This window comes from Prionailurus bengalensis, chromosome E2 (genome assembly GCF_016509475.1).
Source record: "Prionailurus bengalensis isolate Pbe53 chromosome E2, Fcat_Pben_1.1_paternal_pri, whole genome shotgun sequence".
In the NCBI taxonomy this organism is placed as follows: domain Eukaryota; kingdom Metazoa; phylum Chordata; class Mammalia; order Carnivora; family Felidae; genus Prionailurus; species Prionailurus bengalensis.
The window spans coordinates 49,143,449-49,160,793 of record NC_057352.1 but is presented as its reverse complement, the minus strand read 5'-3'; the positions used below and the strand labels follow the sequence as shown (position 1 = coordinate 49,160,793).

Here is a 17,345-nt window from a genome sequence, read left to right as displayed (position 1 = left end):
TGAAATTGAATAAGAAAACTTAAAATACCAAGCCCCCAACTTACTCAATTTTTTATTTGTCTTGAGTGGCATTTTGATCCATCCAGGTACTTTTTGGACTAGTTCTGATTGTGATCTTTATTGTTTTGGTGATCTAGGAACCAAACAACAGGAAATTGTTGTTTCCCGTGGGAAGATACTGGAGCTGCTTCGTCCCGACCCCAACACTGGCAAAGTACACACTCTACTAACTGTGGAAGTATTTGGTGTTATCCGGTCACTCATGGCCTTTAGGCTGACGGGTGGCACCAAGGACTACATTGTGGTTGGCAGTGACTCAGGTCGGATTGTTATCCTGGAATACCAGCCATCTAAGAATATGTTTGAGAAAATTCACCAAGAAACCTTTGGCAAGAGTGGATGCCGCCGCATTGTTCCTGGCCAGTTCTTAGCTGTGGATCCCAAGGGGCGAGCTGTTATGATTAGTGAGTGACTTGCTCTTTTGAGTGCATCTCTGATTCTTACAGATGCTCAGTTTAGGATGACAATGCTGTGCTCTTGGCAGTATGCCAATAAATTCCTTACCTGGGTAAAGTTTGGATCGTATTTCAGTTAATACCATGGATTAAAGTTGCTTTTCCTTTTAAAAGAATGGGAAAAGTCTTAACATACCTTTTCTATTTCCTGTCTGGCTGGATTAGGTGTTTTTTTCCATTTCTTTGTGTGTAGCCAAAAACCTGTGATGAAACTAAATGATTTTACATTATTAGGCAGTGAATATGGTTGCTTTCATCAGCCTGAAGTGATGATTCACATTCATGTCTCTTCTCTGATAAATATCTTGAAGAAAATTATGTGTATCTGATCAGGCCTCCAGAGGGCAACCCCCCCTGACAAGTTACAATACTTTAGATCTAACTCAGAGAATAAAGCCAGCAATTTTTATGAACTTTTAGTTTCCCAGTATCATTAAATCTCGGGCATGCTAAAAAGTTTTGAAGAGTTAGTGGATATTAAGGTCTGTATTAGTAAGGAGGGGGTATAAAATGCTGTTATTTATTTTACTGTGGTAGCAAAATCTTATGCTAAATATACTTATGTTAGAGTTATATAATTTATATAGTTACGTTAGAGTTAGTGCTGGCTACTAATGATTTTAAAGGAATAATTGTGATGTGAGCCTGGCTGTTGTGTAAGCCCCTCTTCATTTTCTGGAAATTTTATTTGTTTTGTCTCCTTTATCTACAGGTGCCATTGAAAAACAGAAATTGGTATATATCTTGAACAGAGATGCTGCAGCCCGGCTTACCATTTCATCTCCCTTGGAAGCCCACAAAGCGAACACTTTAGTATATCATGTTGTTGGAGTAGATGTAGGATTTGAAAATCCAATGTTTGCTTGTCTGGAAATGGATTATGAGGTAATGGGGACTTTGAATCCTTCCTCTCCTTCTCTCCCTCCTTTCCTCCCTCCTACCACCGTGCTTTGGGTTTCTTCACTCACCTCAGTGCTTTCCTGATTGGTTTCTTCATTGTGCATGTTTTATAATTCTGCTAACAGATATTTTCTGTTTTCCAAATGTCTTACTAAGATTCTTTGAAATGTTTCATAGCTCACCTAACTATATAATAATACCTTACTCTGATTTGAACAGTATCCCTATAACAATGATATTTATTGGAAAGAGTTGTCTAAAAAAGGAAGTGAAACTGTATGTGGGATATTTTTTGCAAGGAGGTAGTGAAAGGTGGGGCATACCATTCTTTGCCTTGAATGGAAGGCAGTAGGGAGAACCCTTACACAGGAGACCCAGGTTCCTGTGTAAGCTCTGCCATTAACCTAGTAGTGTGAACGTTGGTAAACTGTTGTGGACCTCTGCTTCCCCATTTGTAGATGGAGGAATCCTGATGCCATGTTTGTGCTCATGTACTTCTCTATAGGAAGCAGACAATGATCCCACAGGGGAAGCAGCAGCTAATACCCAGCAGACGCTTACTTTCTATGAGTTAGACCTTGGTTTAAATCATGTGGTCCGGAAATACAGTGAACCTTTGGAGGAACATGGCAACTTTCTTATTACAGGTATTTTTGTCTCCGAGCTTCTCTGTACCTTTTTGCTTAGCACATTTTATGTACAAACTTAGGGGAATTTACTTAATGTAAGGGTTTGGAAACTGTAATTAATTTGTAGTAAGTCTAAGTGCCTTGTCTCTGTTTTGGCAAGGTTAAAAGTTCAGAGTGGTTGACTCTTCTAATGGGGGTAAGGAAGAAAGGATGAGACAGCCCTCAGCCTGGAATATCAACTACTGTTAGGGGTGCTGATATTTTTGCTGTAGGTAGTCTTTCGCTCATTAAGAAAATTAAAACCTAATTCTTTGAAAAGACAAATGGACGAATCCAACAAGTTAAAATTGTATGTATGTCCATGAGTTTGAAAACTTAGGTGAAACAGGAATATTTTTGAAAACAGTTACCAAATTGACCCAAGAAGAAATTAAGACACTTGAATAGACCATCCATTAAAGAAATTGGAGCAGTTGTCAAAGATCTTCCCCAAAAGATTTAAGGTCCAGAATTTTCAGGGACCTTAAATTTCTCCAGAGATTAGGAAAAAAAGAAACATTTGTCTCACTCTATGAGCCTAAATAAAGCAAATACCAAAACTTGGGAAGGACAATAACAAAAAAAACTATATGCTAGTTATAAATGCCAAAACCCAAGATTGTAGTAAATTGAAGTATGTGTTTTTTTTTTAAAAATTTTTTTTTTTTCAACGTTTATTTATTTTTGGGACAGAGAGAGACAGAGCATGAATGTGGGAGGGGCAGAGAGAGAGGGAGACACAGAATCGGAAACAGGCTCCAGGCTCTGAGCCATCAGCCCAGAGCCTGACGCGGGGCTCGAACTCACGGACTGCGAGATCGTGACCTGGCTGAAGTCGGACGCTTAACCGACTGCGCCACCCAGGCGCCCCAATTTTTTAAAAAAATTTTTTTTTTCAACGTTTATTTATTTTTGGGACAGAGAGAGACAGTGAAGTATGTGTTTTAAATGCATCATAGCTAAGTAAGATTTTTGTAGGAGTTCAGAGATACTCTGTTAGAAAATCAGTATCAGGGGTGCCTGGCTGGCTCTGTTAGTGGAGCTCTTGATCTCGAGAGTTGTAAGTTCCAGTCCCATGTTGGGTGTAGACGTTACTTAAAAATAAAATCTTAAAAAAAAAAAAAGAACAAGTTTCAGTAGGCTTGGGAAAGATCGTCATCCCACTCCTTTATGTTTTGAGTCATTTGCACTTGGATTGATGTCTAATGTGATATATGTCTGTTGTTGGGGGAGGATTTTGGAGAATAATACAACATAGCACTTGGTCTTTGAGCATTAAATCTTAGAGACTATATGTTAAACAGAAGGACCTTGGAAAATAGATTATGCATCGCATTACGTGCTGTAACATTACCATGTTTTTTTGACAAGGGTTTGATTTGTTCAACAATGTTTTATTGAGTCTCTACAACCAATATGTGCGTAGTCTGTCTACTGGGACCTGGGACTGCCGTGGTGAAAAATTAGATGCGTTGTCTCCTTTATGCAAAATCGAGTTTAGTGAATATGTGTAACTAACAAAAAGTTGCCCGAGTATTTGCCAAATGCCAAGACAGGGTTGGGGAGAGAGAGGTCTCTAAACCAAGGAAAGAAAAGGAGTGTGTTAGAGAAATCTTCCTAGAGAAGTGCCCTCTGTGCTGAGACCTGAGGATTAGTTAGGAGTTAGCTAGGTATGAGGAAGGAGTTTCTGATGTGGACAAGATGCACAAAGGCCTACTTGCAACAAAGAACATGGTTCATTCAAAAACTGGAAGCTCATTGTGATTAGAGGTAGAGGTAGTTAGTGGTGGGGAGGTACCTACTAAGGATTTTATTTTATTTTTGTTTATTTGTTTATTTTTTAATGTTTTATTTTTTTAAGAGAGTGAGTGGGGGGAGGGACAGAGGATCCAAAGCAGGCTCTGTGCTGACAGGCTGACAGCAGCAAGCCCGATGAGGGGCTCAAACTCACGAACTGTGAGATCACGACCTGAGCCAAAGTTGGACGCTCAACTGACTGAGCCAATCAGGTGCCCCTTATTTTATTTATTTATGTGCTACTGAAGGATTTAAAGCCGGGGAATAATAACCTGTTAAAGGTGAGCATTTTGGAAAGATAACTTGCTGATGTTTTGGCTATTCAAATGGAGGATAAGACCGTAAGCTACATTAGGAAGCTGTTTCACTAACCCGAGAGATCGACAGCATGAGCAGCATGAACACTGCTAAGGAGGTAGAATCAATAGAGCTGTGGTTGGGAGAAAATGGAAGGGTGATGCCCAGGTTTCTGGTTCTATTGGTCAATAGTGGTATTCTCTTGAGATGGAGAACCCAGGAGGTGGAACAGATTTGGGAAGGAATGCGAGTTTGTTTATGAATACGATGCATTTTTAAGCTGTTGTGGAATATCCATGTAAGAGTATACAGTTGGATTATAGGTCTGAAGATGAGAACTGAGTTTTGGGCTCCAAGCAAAAAATTTTAGATGCATTATCTGATACCTGGACAGGCTGAGATTGTCGAAACTGTGCTCCATCCTTGTCTTAGGTTAGTATCAGGGAAAACAAACCATTGAATGTTTCTCAGTCTCAGCTACTTGTACCTTCATCTGAGATGTGCTGAAGGAGAGAAGGAATTGAAAACGAAATTATAATTTGTGGTTATGTTAAATCATTCCTAAGTTCTGTTTTCTTCTGATAGTTCCCGGAGGGTCAGATGGTCCAAGTGGAGTGCTGATCTGCTCTGAAAACTATATCACCTATAAGAACTTTGGTGACCAACCAGATATCCGCTGTCCAATTCCCAGGAGACGGGTAAAAATTTTTGCCATAGGATAAGATATTTGTGTTCGTGAAATGAATTTATTTTTTATAATTATAGTATAATCTTTTAGTTTATGTGTTAATCAAGTTTTAGTTTCTCTGTAAATCCTTTTTTTTCCCCCCCAGTGTCTGTTTTTGAGAGAGACAGAGAGGGACATCGCTAGCAGGCTAGGGCAGAGAGGGAGGGAGACCCAGAATCTGAAGCAGACTCCAGGCTCTGAGCTGTCAGCACAGGGCCCGATACAGGGCTGGAATCCACAAACTGTGAAATCATAACTTGAGCCGAAGTTGGACGCTCAACTGACTGAGGCACCCAGGTGCCCCTGTAAATCTTAATAAAGCTGGTAAAGTATTTTAGTAAAAGCAAAACAAATTCTTTGAGAAAAGGAATTAAAAACACAGTTTCTAGGGGTGCCTGGGTGGGTCAGTTGGTTGAGCGTCTGCCTTTGGCTCAGGTCATGATTTCACAGTTTGTGAATTCAGGCCCCACATCGGGCTCTATGCTGTCATTGCAGAGCCTGCTTTGGATCCTCTGTCCCCTTCTCTCTCTCCCCATCTTTTGCTCTCTGTCTCTCTTAATAAATAAACATTAAAAAAAAATTAAAAACATAAAAAACACAGTTTCTATTTCAGAACAATCTGGATGTTATCAGTTTGAAATTCTTGCAAATTTCTGGTTTGAAGATGCCAGACATATTTATTGGAGATAGATTGTTTTCCATTGCTTGTCTTTTTTCCTTGCGTTCCAACAGAGGAAATTTCAAAGAATAGAACAGTGAATCTCTGCTTTTTATGTAGAGGAAAAAGATTCCCCAATTTAAAATTATACTATATTTAGCTTTTCTTTCGTATGATACAGCTATTACATACTTCTTAAAACTAACAATTTAATAAGTTGCAGTCGTCGTGACACTTTAAGAATCTCCTAAGATGTAGTTCCTAAAAACAAATTTTCCCACATAACCACACTACCAAGGTCATGCTCAAGAATTACTGTTTTGTGTAATACAGTTATCTTATGTAGAGTTCATATGCCTATTTCTCTCATTGTCCACAAAAGTTCCCTTATATCTACCTTTACTGTCTTTTAGGTTATTTTGCCTTACCTTTGTTTGCTTTTAATCTTTTATTATACTGACAGTTTTTTAAGAATCTAGGCTAATTTTCTTGAAGTTTGTCTCATCTTTTTCTGTATGGTTAGATCCTTGTTAATATTTTTGATAGAATTATTACATAAGCAGCGACACATTTCCCACTATATCACATTAAGGGCACATAATGTTAGTTTGACTCCTTGGTGATGTTAAATTGATCACTTTAAGGTAGTGTCCATCTGGGCTTCTTAATTGTGAAGGTATTTTCCTTTTTGTAGTTGGTGTGAAATCTGCTGGTGAATTTTGAGACTGTAAATATTCTTTTCCACAGCATCTTTTTACACAATGCTTTTCCTCTCAGGTCAGTTACTACATTGGTGGTTGAAAATGGTGTTTTATTAATTTTATTTATTTATTAAAATGTTTATTTTGAGAGAGAGAGTGAGCAGGGGAGGGGCAGAGAGAGAGAATCCCAAGCAGGCTTCATGCTCAGCACGGAGCCTGATGCAGGGCTCCCAAGACCCTGGGATCATGACCTGACTTGAAATCAAGAGCCTGATGCTCAACTGACTGAGCCACCCAGGCGCCCCAAGCGGAGTGGATTGTGGAGCCTGCTTGGGATTCTCTCTTTTCTCTCATTCACTCTCTCCCTCGTGACCTCTCCCCTGCTCGCTCTTTTGCTTTCTCTAAAAAAAGAAAAAGGAGTTGGACACTTAACCACCCGGGCCACCCAGGAATCCTGAAAATGGTGTTTTACTGATTTTAATCTCAGTAGTTTACTGTGGAAATTATTAATTACTAAGTATATGCACAAGTAAAGTGTAATGAATTTCTGTGTATCCAGCTTCAGCTAATTTTGTTTGATCTCTGCTTTCTCAAGCTCTTCTTTCACCACTGGTTTTATATCTTTTTGATATATTTTTAAAATTAACATTATTTTTAAAATTTATATCTAAATTAGCATATAACTTTTTGACATTAATTTATAGGACCTGGGATTAAGCCTTTTAGGTCTTAGTTGATCTGATATATGATACCTGAGTAGGAGTCTATAAATCTTAGAAAATCTGAGAAGAAATCTATCAAGATAAATTATTGGTAAGGGGTGGTGAGTAATTTGATTTGGTTGATCAGACATTTGTTGAGCACTTAACTGCTAGGCACTGTACTTGGCTTTGGGACTGCAAAGAAGTATAAAACATGTTTTGCTCTTGAACAGCTGACTCAGTGAGGGAAATAGAAAATGTTGGAAACATGAAAAAAAAAAATCTAAAATCATAGTCAAGGAGCTGCCTTAGGAAGTTGGCATAGAATAGTGCTGAGTGGACATGTAGGAGATTTCTTCATAGCCTAAAATGATGACTCTTTAAATTTTATGTCTTTTTTCTGACATTTTTCTCTGGAGAAAGTTCTTGATATTGCTCATTTATTCAGGATGTAGAGTGAAATTGTGGCTGCTTTTTTGTACAGAGGCTTTGTCATATATTTATAGTAGATAAGAATTTTTAGCTATTGTGTTTCACTTTTTGGCTGGCAGGCTCTTCTGGGTCAAAGCTTGTGTAGAGAGGCTCCAGGTACCTGTAGACGTTGAGTGGCCTGCATTATGGTGAGGTGCTAAATTCCCTATATAAGAAGTACTCATTTCTAAGTTGTTGGTTCTGTGTTTGACTTTGCTAGAATGACCTGGATGACCCTGAAAGAGGAATGATTTTTGTCTGCTCTGCCACCCATAAGACCAAATCGATGTTCTTCTTTTTGGCCCAAACTGAGCAAGGAGATATCTTCAAGATCACTTTGGAGACAGATGAAGATATGGTAAGCAGATCATGGAGGGAGAAGGAAAAAATGAAAAAATCCTTTTGCTAGGTTTAGTTTATTTAAAAAAATTTTTTTAATGTTTATTTTTTATTTTTATTTTTTTAACATTTATTTTTGAGAGACAGAGCACACAAGTGGGGGGGGGGGGGGCAGAGAGACAAATAGACATGGAATCTGAAGCAGGCTCCAGGCTCTGAGCTGTTAGCACAGAGCCCAGTGTGGGGCTGGAACCCACAAACCGTGAGATCATGACCTGAGCTGAAGTCAGAGGCTTAACTGACTGAGCCACCACCCAAGCACCCCTTTTAATGTTTAATTTTTGAGACCGCGTGAGAGCCTGTGTGCGACAGTGTGAGTGGGGGAGGGCAGAGAGAGAGAGCAAGAGAGAGAGAGGGAGACACAGAACCTCAAACAGACTCCAGGCCCTGAGCTGTCAGCACAGAGCCCAACTCAGGACTCGAACCCCTGAACCATGAGATCATGACCTGAGCCGAAGTTGGACGCTTAACCAATTGAACCATCTAGGTGCCCCTTGCTACACTAATTTTAACATATTTAAATCACCTTATTTCAAAAAGTGATATTTAAAGAAAATTTTTTTTAGGTTTATTTATTTTTATAGAGGGGAAGGGGTAGAGAGGGAGAGAGAGAATCCTAAGCAGCCTCTGCCAGCGCAGAGCCTGATGCAGGGCTTGAACGCACAAACTGACATTACCACCTGAGTCAAAATGAAGAGTCAGATACTTAACTGACTGAGCCAGGCAGGTGCCCCTGAAAAATTGATATTTCTGTGTACATTTAAGGTTTACACAGTGTTTTTATGAACCATTTGTTCTTTAATACTACTTTGAGATAGGACAAATAATACTTTACATGTTAATAAAATGGAAACAGAATGATTTAAAAAGTGGTTGTGTAAGGTATCAAAGCTTTTTAAATTTGGATTGGGTATATGAATGTAGGTTTTCTCCTCTAGTTAACAGATACCTGGTCTCGTAATCTCATATAAATAATACGAGATCAAGTAATGCCACTTCTAGTGAGTAATGAGAAAGCTCTCCCTGTCTCCTGAAAATTGGTAATACACATGAACTGTTACTGTTTTTATCTTATGGCAGAGTTCTGTGAACAGCTGTGCAGTTTTTTATATATGTTTAGCTCAGGAATTGGCATATTTTGTTGTGGAGGCCCAGTAGTAAACATCATCAGCTTATATGGGCCACGTAGTCTCTGTCTCAACAACTCAACCCTGCCATTGTGGCACAGAAGCATTCATAGGAAGTGTGTAAATAGGCATGGCTGGTCCTGGGCCTTAGTTTGCTAACCCCTGCTTTAGATACTAAGTATGATATTTTACTTGATACTCTGCTTATGCTATCTTACAATACTGGGCTACCTTCTGTGGCCTAGCTTCACTTGCCTACACAGTAGAATCTCTTTTTTTTCCATTCCAGGTTACTGAGATTCGGCTCAAGTATTTTGATACTGTGCCTGTTGCTGCTGCCATGTGTGTGCTTAAAACAGGCTTCCTTTTTGTAGCATCAGAATTTGGAAATCAGTGAGTAATCTTTTTATTACCCTAGTTTATCCTGGTTACTATGAAAGTTGGGAGGAGGGAGATGTGGCTTCAAGGGCACAGAGCTTTCTACAAAACTTTCTTCAAAAGTTTTGCCTTCCTTTTCCCCCTTTATGTTCTTTTTTAATTTTAATTTTTATTTATTATTATTTTTTTGGTTATTTTCCCCACTTCAGTTGCTTCCTTTAAGCAGTACCTGTTGGTAGCTGCAAAAATAGCTTCAGAAGTGATCTTTTCTGAGCTTTTTGCTGGACATTTCACTGAATATTTATGGAACTAACTTAACATGTCCCACCAGTACTTGTACAAATCTAAAGTTGAAGCTCATCATTACCCACAGCTGCTCAGCCACATCAGTGACCTTCCCAGCCTCGGTTTTCTGTTAATGACTAATGGACCAGTTGTAGCCACTTGAGTGTAAAATCTCAATTTTTGTGGTTTATAGTCTAAACTAGTTCACTAGTTTACTTAATACATTTTATTGTCTTTCCTGTAAAACTTCAGCCTTTACAGTCATCTTATTAAGCAGCTAAGACATAACCCTGATGAAATCCTTTCCCTTATTCCTGTGTTATAATGTTTGATGACTTTTTATTGCCAAGTGGATAAAGTCTGAGCTCTAGCCTTGAATTTAAAGCCAGTCAGTATCTAAGTCTCCAAATTACTTACACAAGATGAGATACCATGGTTTTGCCAGTATCTGCTCACAGCATCAGTGCAAACCACTTACCTGATGCTATTTGCTTGTAATTAAAATGAAGGTATATCTAGGATTCTAGGATTCTGTGCCATTTCAGCCTTGTCTCTGACTGTTCTTCCTTTCTTAGACATGCTTCTTATACTCACGGACTTTATTCCAGCTGTTGATTAACTCACTTTCCTTGTTTATACCTCTTGTCTCACTTTTCATATTTAGCCTGTTTGGTGTATTTTCATCCACTTAAATCCCACTTTTCCAGAATAATAGTAATTCCTTGATATAATCAAATAGCTAGCCAGTATTTAAATTTCTCCATTGTCTCAATATTTTTTAGTATTTTTTTAATGTTTATTTATTTTGAGAGAGAAGGAGCATGAGTGCGGGGGGGAGGGGGGGGAGAGAGAGAGAGAGACAGACAGAGAGAGAGAATCCCAAGCTGGCTCAGCACTGTTAGCACAGAGTCCGAAGCAGGGCTTGAAATCACGAGCTGTGAGATTATGACCTGAGCCTGAATCAAGAGTCAGACACTTAATCAAGTGAGCAACCCCAGGTGCTCCCCATGCCTCAATATTTTAAAAGTTGAATCGTATACACTAGGATTGAGCAAGGCCCATACATTGCAATTGGCACATGGAAAACATTTTTAGTGGCTGCATATTTTAAGGCCATGCCCCGTATTGGTATTTAGGTTTGTACTTTTGCTATCCTAAATAGTGCTGTAGTGAACATTGTAGTTGTATCTTTGTGTGTTAGCTGAATGCAACCATAGTTTAAATTCATAAGTGTGGGATGAAATTTTGATAATGCTAAATTGTCCTCACAAAGGTGACATCAGTTTACATTCCCACCAACAGTGTATATGACAGACCTTTTTGTTTATTTATTTTTTTCTTACTGCATGACAGTTCATAAGCTCTTGAAAATCCCTGAGAAGAAGACTAGTAGTTCGATCAGTAGAAAATGGGCACAGGATTTGAACATGCCTTTACAGTAAAAAAAAATACACGTGGTCTAGAAGTATAATATGTAAGAAGATTTCAAACTCATTTGTAATTGAAGGAACGCCAATCATATTTGAAGTCTTTTTCTCACCTAGCAGATTGGCAAACATTAAAAACTTAGTAATTTGTCTTGATAAGATTGTGGATGGAAATAATAGTTGGATGCAGAAGGCATTATTTTCTTGCCCCATTACCTTATGCAGCTAGTGTGTTTGCTAAGGTTATATATCCTGATTGTCTATTAATTGGATTTAGGGAGACTCCTGGATGGCTCAGTTGGTTAAGCCCAACTTTTGCTCAGGTCACGATCTCATGGCTCATGAGTTTGCCCCCCCTGCCCCCCATGTCTGCCTCTGTGTCAAAAGCTCAGAGCCTGGATCCTGCTTTAGATTCTGTGTATCCCTCTCTGTTCCTCCCCCGCTCTCTCTCTCTCTCTCTCTCTCTGTCTCTCTCAAAAATAAACATTAAAAAAAAAAAAGATTTAGGAATAATACAGTGATTCCTTTTATTCTGAAGAATGGTAGTTAAAATTTATCCAGCACCTGTCTGTATGTATCAGGCACTGTTCTAAATTGTTTTTCTTAATGTCTTGGTTTGAGTTCTGCAAGTAGAGCCTTAGACAAAGACATGGGTGCAGGTCGATTATTGGGGAGCAATTGCAGGAAACAGGAGTTAAGGGATCAGTGGAGAGAGAGAGAGGGAAAGAGGAAAAGCCTATTACATAAGAGTGTGTTATTGAGATTCCTGTTGTGGGCAGTAGGAACTTGCTCCCATCAAGACCTCTCCCATCAGACCAGCAGAATGCATCTGAGAATTGCTCACCTGAAGGTTAACAGCAATACCATTTTTCTCTTTGGGTCTGAAATTCAGTCACCCCTTGGGGCAGAGAGTGGAAAGATGGCAGTGTACAAGTAGATGCTTGTTAGAGTGAGATGCATTTGAGCTTGTGAGAAATTATCCATTGCTGCTGGAGCTGAAGTCTGCAACACTCAAAAAATGCTGATTTGGGGTATCAGAAACATGTGCTATGGGTGTTAATCATAAAGCAACCTGTTTATCAAACAGTATTTACTTTGTTCTAAATAAGCACTTTGTAAATGTTAATACAGTACATAACTTTTTCAGTGAGACCGTGCCATTATCCCATTTATACTTTGGGGAACTGGGTCACAGAATTTGTCAAATTTGTGAATTTGTGAAGGAAATTGATCACATACCTAAGTCCCAGATGATCTGATTCCAGAGTTCCTGCTCTAAAGCACAACACCATAGTTACAGAAGCTGCTTTGCCAAGAATTGGCCAAAGCAGCCTTTTCCTGTGATGGAGGTAGTGAGCCCATCCTTCTGGTTACCTGGTAATTACTAGGCACTGAAGGTATCTTTGACAAGTGGCTTTCATTATCTGTGTATACACATCTTGCTTGAGGAAGGAATTTATTATTAACTTTTATATGTTTATCTTATGTTCTCAGTGCTTTTGTAGATTGTTCAAGGATAATAACCCTGTTTGGTTTTTTTTTAATTTAGTATAGAATCTGATGTGTTTACCAAAAGTGTTTTAAATGCTGAGGTTTATTTGAACATTTCTTGAGTACCTTATATATTTCAGATGCTGATTTAGTCATTTTATCTTCTAAAAAGCTACACTTGATACTGTTTTTTTTTTTGTTTTTTTTTTTAACATTTGTTTATTTTTGAGAGAGAGACAGCATGAGCAGGGGAGGGGCAGATAGAGAGAGGGTGACACAGAATTCGAAGCGGGCTCCAGGCTCTTGAGCTGTCAGCACAGATCCCGACGTGGGGCTCGAACTCACAAACCGCAAGGTCCTGAGCCGAAGTCGGACGCTTAATCGACTGAGCCACCCAGGCACCCCTCCCTTGATATTGTTTAAAGTGCTCTTGGGGCGTCTGGGTGGCGCAGTCGGTTAAGTGTCCGACTTCAGCCAGGTCACGATCTCGCGGTCCGTGAGTTCGAGCCCCGCGTTAGGCTCTGGGTTGATGGCTCAGAGCCTGGAGCCTGTTTCCGATTCTGTGTCTCCCTCTCTCTCTGCCCCTCCCCCGTTCATGCTCTGTCTCTCTCTGTCCCAAAAATAAATAAATGTTGAAAGAAAAAAAAAATTTAAAGTGCTCTGTATTGAAGGTCCTGGTATATTAAACATGACCAATAATTTGGTTTCTTTTTTAAATTGAGTTTCTTCCCAAAAGCTAAGTGCACACTCAGCATATGATGGTATGTTTTTTTTTAAGTAAGTTTTACACCCAACATGGGGCTTGAACTCACAGCTTTAAGATTAAGAGTTGCATGCTCTGCCATCTGAGCCAGCCAGGCACTTCTTGAATTCAGCAGTCTTTATTTTCTTTATACCGTTCTAGTCTTTTTTGTTTTAGTTTTTAAAAATTTTATTTATTTATTTTGAGAAAGAGCGAAAGAGGGAGCAGGGGAAGGGCAGAGAGAAAGAGAGAGAGAATCCCAAGCAGGTTCCATGCTGTCAGCACGAGCCTAATACGGGGCTTGAACTTATGAACTGTGAAATCATGACCTGAGATGAAACCAAGAGTCAGATGCTTAACTGACTGAGCCACCCAGACACCCTTTAATTTTTTTTTTTTTTTTTAATGATTATTTTCGAGAGAGAGATGGAACTTGAGCTGGGGAGGGGCAGAGAGAGAGGGAGACAGAGTCTCTGAAGCAGGCTCCAGGCTCTGAGCTGTCAGCATAGAGTCTGACGTGGGGCTTAGACTCAAGAACAGCGAGATCACAACCTGAGTCACCTAGGTGCCCCTATCCCATTCTCTTCTAAGAAAGAAGACCCCACTCAAACAGATGCTGACTCGATATGCATGTTAGAGTTTTGATAGGTAATTGTAAAGTGCTTTGTGAGGATTATATTTATGGCAAACACTATCTTTAGAAAGTGTTTAACTAAAGTCTTCTTTTCTTCTCCCTAGTTACTTATATCAAATTGCACATCTTGGAGATGATGATGAAGAGCCTGAGTTTTCATCTGCCATGCCTCTGGAAGAAGGAGACACGTTCTTCTTCCAGCCAAGACCACTTAAAAACCTTGTGCTGGTCGATGAGTTGGACAGCCTCTCTCCCATTTTGTTTTGCCAGGTGTGGATCTTTCCAGTCTCTTCCACAATGAGCAGTGCCAGCCAGATGTTTCTGAATATGAATGAGTTTAAGGTTTTTTTTTTTTTTTAATTTTATTTTTAAGATTTACTTATTTTTGAAAGACAGAGAGAGACAGAGCATGAATGGGGAGGGTCAGAGAGAGAGAGGGAGACACAGAATCTGAAACAGGCTCCAGGCTCTGTGCTGTCAGCACAGAACCTGGTGTGGGGCTCGAACTCATGGACTGTGAGATCATGACCTGAGCCGAAGTCAGACGCTTAACCAACTTAGCCACCCAGGCGCCCCAAGGTTTTTTTTTTTTTAATTAAGTTTTTTTTTTATTTTGAGAGAGAGCACAAGTGGGGCAGGGGCAGAGAGGGAGACAATCCTAAGTAAGCTCTGCACCATCAGTGTGGAGCTTGACGCATGGCTGGAACTCAGAACTATGAACCAGAATCATGACCTGAACAGAAACCAAGAGTTAGATGCTTAACCGACTGAGCCACCGCAGGCACCCCTAAATGAGTTTAAAGTTTTAACTCCAGTTAAATTAAGACCTGGTCTAAGAGTGAGGCATGGCAGCATGTCTGAGAAATCACAAGAGTGTAAGGTTGAAGCATTTAAAGGTGGATATTGGGGAACTAAAATCCATTACATAAATCCTTAGGCTTTTAATTTTAAATATATAACTCATGTTCAATCTAAAAATTCAAGCTATACAAAAGGTGAATGGTAAAATTCCTACCCCTAATCTTATTTTCAGCTTTCTATCCACTGAGGATGCTGCTGGTAACAACTTCTTAGGATTGCTTCCAGGCATTTTCCCCGTATCAGTGCATGTGCATGTATTTGTTTGGGTTATGTTTTTTTAATCCTAATAGGCTTATATACTTCAGTGTTCTGAAATTGAATTTTTGTCACTTAATAGTCTGTGAATAACTCTTATCTTATTTTTTTTTTTGTAAGTTTATTTATCTTGAGAGAGAGAGAGAGCCTGAGCAGGGGAGGGGCAGAGAGAGAGAGGGAAGGAGAGAATCGTAAGCAGGCTCTACACTGCCAGTGCAGAGCCTGATGGCGGGGCTCAATCCCACAAACCACAAGGTCATGACCTGAGCCAGAACTAAGAGTTGGACACTTAACTGACTGAGCCACCCAGGCACCCCTGTCTCTTATTTTAACACTCAATTTCTTCTTAAAAATCTCTGGAGACATTAGGATCAGTCAGTAACAGAACTTCTTAAAATACATCCTCAAAGGAGGAACCCAAGGTGGCCTAGGATGGGGACTCTGTCCCCTGCTGATGGTGCACTGTTGTAGCAGGAATTTTGTTAGGCATTTGTGTCCTGGATTGCTGGGGTTTGAGTGAACATTAGGCGCCACCCTACCTTGTCAGGTTGATCACACTTCTAATAGAGGTTTGCTCGTTGTATGTTGGAGAAACAAGTCTGTTCAGTCACTATTCCTGGTAAAATTAACTATTCTGAAATTAACTGCTTTTGTTCTTTCTTTTTGAGAAAGGATTAGCCCTGAGGCAATAGATAATAAATGAAATCCTAATTAAATTATGAGTGATTTTTTCCCCACGTTTCATTGGAATTTGAGGAAATAATAGTGTAAATAGTTTGTAGATAAGATCAAATTTATAGAAAGTTCAGGTATCTACAGCAGAGCTATGGGTATTTTGTGCCATGTATATCCTTACTAGTCTGGTGAGGCAAATGGATCTCTTCTCTGAGTACTGTTTTTAAATGCATATAGTAATAAACATAAGATAGCCAATAGAGCAAAATACTAAGTTGTGAAGAAGTAGTATACGTGCTTCCTTGAAAAGGCTTTAAATAACAAGATGGTGCATTTGAAATAGGTAAGTTAATTTATTTCAGCGAGAGATCAGTGTGAAGCCTGTATGCTCTCAACATATCTTTGTCCATGTTACAGTAAAGCTGTACTGCCTTCTAGACAAGAATTTTCATTTGAACTGGCCAGTTTGACAAAACTACAGTACAAATGATTGACCTCTTTGTGTATTGACCAACAAATGTACTGGAAAGCAGCTGGATATCTGGGATACCAACACATGGCTTCCCCATCTGGTGGCTGAGCAGTCAGATGCAGTTACCCCGTAGTTGGTCAGCTACATCATAGGAACATCTGTAGATAGAGTAACTTTGATAATATATAGTCTAACAGATTTAGTAGATGTAATTTTTTTTTTAATGTTTTTTTATTTATTTTTGAGACAGAGAGAGACAGAGCATGAACGGGGGAGGCTCAGAGAGAGAGGGAGACACAGAATCTGAAACAGGCTCCAGGCTCCGAGCAGTCCGCACAGAGCCCCACGCGGGCCTAGAACTCACATACCGCGAGATCGTGACCTGAGCCGAAGTCGGATGCTTAACCGACTGAGCCACCCAGGCACCCCAGTAGATATAATTTTGAAGTAGCGATGAGTGGGATAATTGGAGGAATATAAATTTTAACATTATGAATAAGTATGATTTTTGTTGGTGACAGTCACAGATCCTGATAATATTATAGTTTATATTTTTAGCTGAAAGGAAATGGTAAATTTCATTTGGAGGTTATATAACACCCATTTCACTAAGTAAGGAATGCTCTGCTAATTTAAGAATTGGTACAAGCCTTTTTTTCTTAAAGTTGCTGCTGCAAACTGATTTGTTTTTTGGAACGTGGGGGCTTTTTTCCCTTGATTCCCCCAGGGCTAATAGCCAATATGTAAGTTTAGTAAATTAAAAAGTATTTTGTCCCTGAGAATAATCAAATTCGGTGTGAAAACTTAGTACAAGTAGACATTTTTTGTCTTTTTCACTGTGCAGATAGCTGATCTGGCCAATGAAGACACACCACAGCTGTATGTGGCCTGCGGTAGGGGACCCCGATCATCTCTGAGAGTCCTGCGGCACGGACTTGAGGTAAGATGGGTATTTTTAGATCATTTGCAGGGTTTGGAGAAAAGCATTGGAAAAGCAGCTTATAACTTTATTCTAATGAGATCAACGGTATATTTAATGTTTCTATGAAAGAAAAAATGTTTTCTTTCCTATTTCCATAAAAGTTAGAGTTTAAATTTCCTGTTCTTTGACATGTTAGCACAATAGGCACATTTTAAAAAATTGGCAAGTGAGGATCAAAGGGG

The 17,345-nt window shown here is 39.4% G+C and overlaps 1 protein-coding gene and 2 non-coding genes across 6 annotated transcripts in view; all 3 read left to right on the top strand.

Annotated features, from left to right (window-relative positions):
- Positions 1-17,345, top strand: part of SF3B3 (splicing factor 3b subunit 3) — a 47,929-nt gene that overhangs the window by 5,301 nt on the left and 25,283 nt on the right. For all 4 annotated transcript variants that reach the window (XM_043599628.1, XM_043599625.1, XM_043599629.1 and 1 more), the window contains exons 3-10: positions 138-464; positions 1,228-1,400; positions 1,921-2,062; positions 4,763-4,875; positions 7,656-7,793; positions 9,251-9,354; positions 14,023-14,188; positions 17,026-17,121. In XM_043599628.1, coding sequence (XP_043455563.1) covers positions 138-464; positions 1,228-1,400; positions 1,921-2,062; positions 4,763-4,875; positions 7,656-7,793; positions 9,251-9,354; positions 14,023-14,188; positions 17,026-17,121 — 1,259 coding nt within the window. The remainder of the gene's footprint in view (positions 1-137; positions 465-1,227; positions 1,401-1,920; positions 2,063-4,762; positions 4,876-7,655; positions 7,794-9,250; positions 9,355-14,022; positions 14,189-17,025; positions 17,122-17,345) is intronic.
- Positions 773-852, top strand: LOC122495302. Its single transcript, XR_006300380.1, has one exon. It is a non-coding gene; the product is annotated as a small nucleolar RNA SNORD111 (small nucleolar RNA).
- LOC122495303 lies at positions 7,325-7,416 on the top strand. The gene has a single exon (XR_006300381.1). It is a non-coding gene; the product is annotated as a small nucleolar RNA SNORD111 (small nucleolar RNA).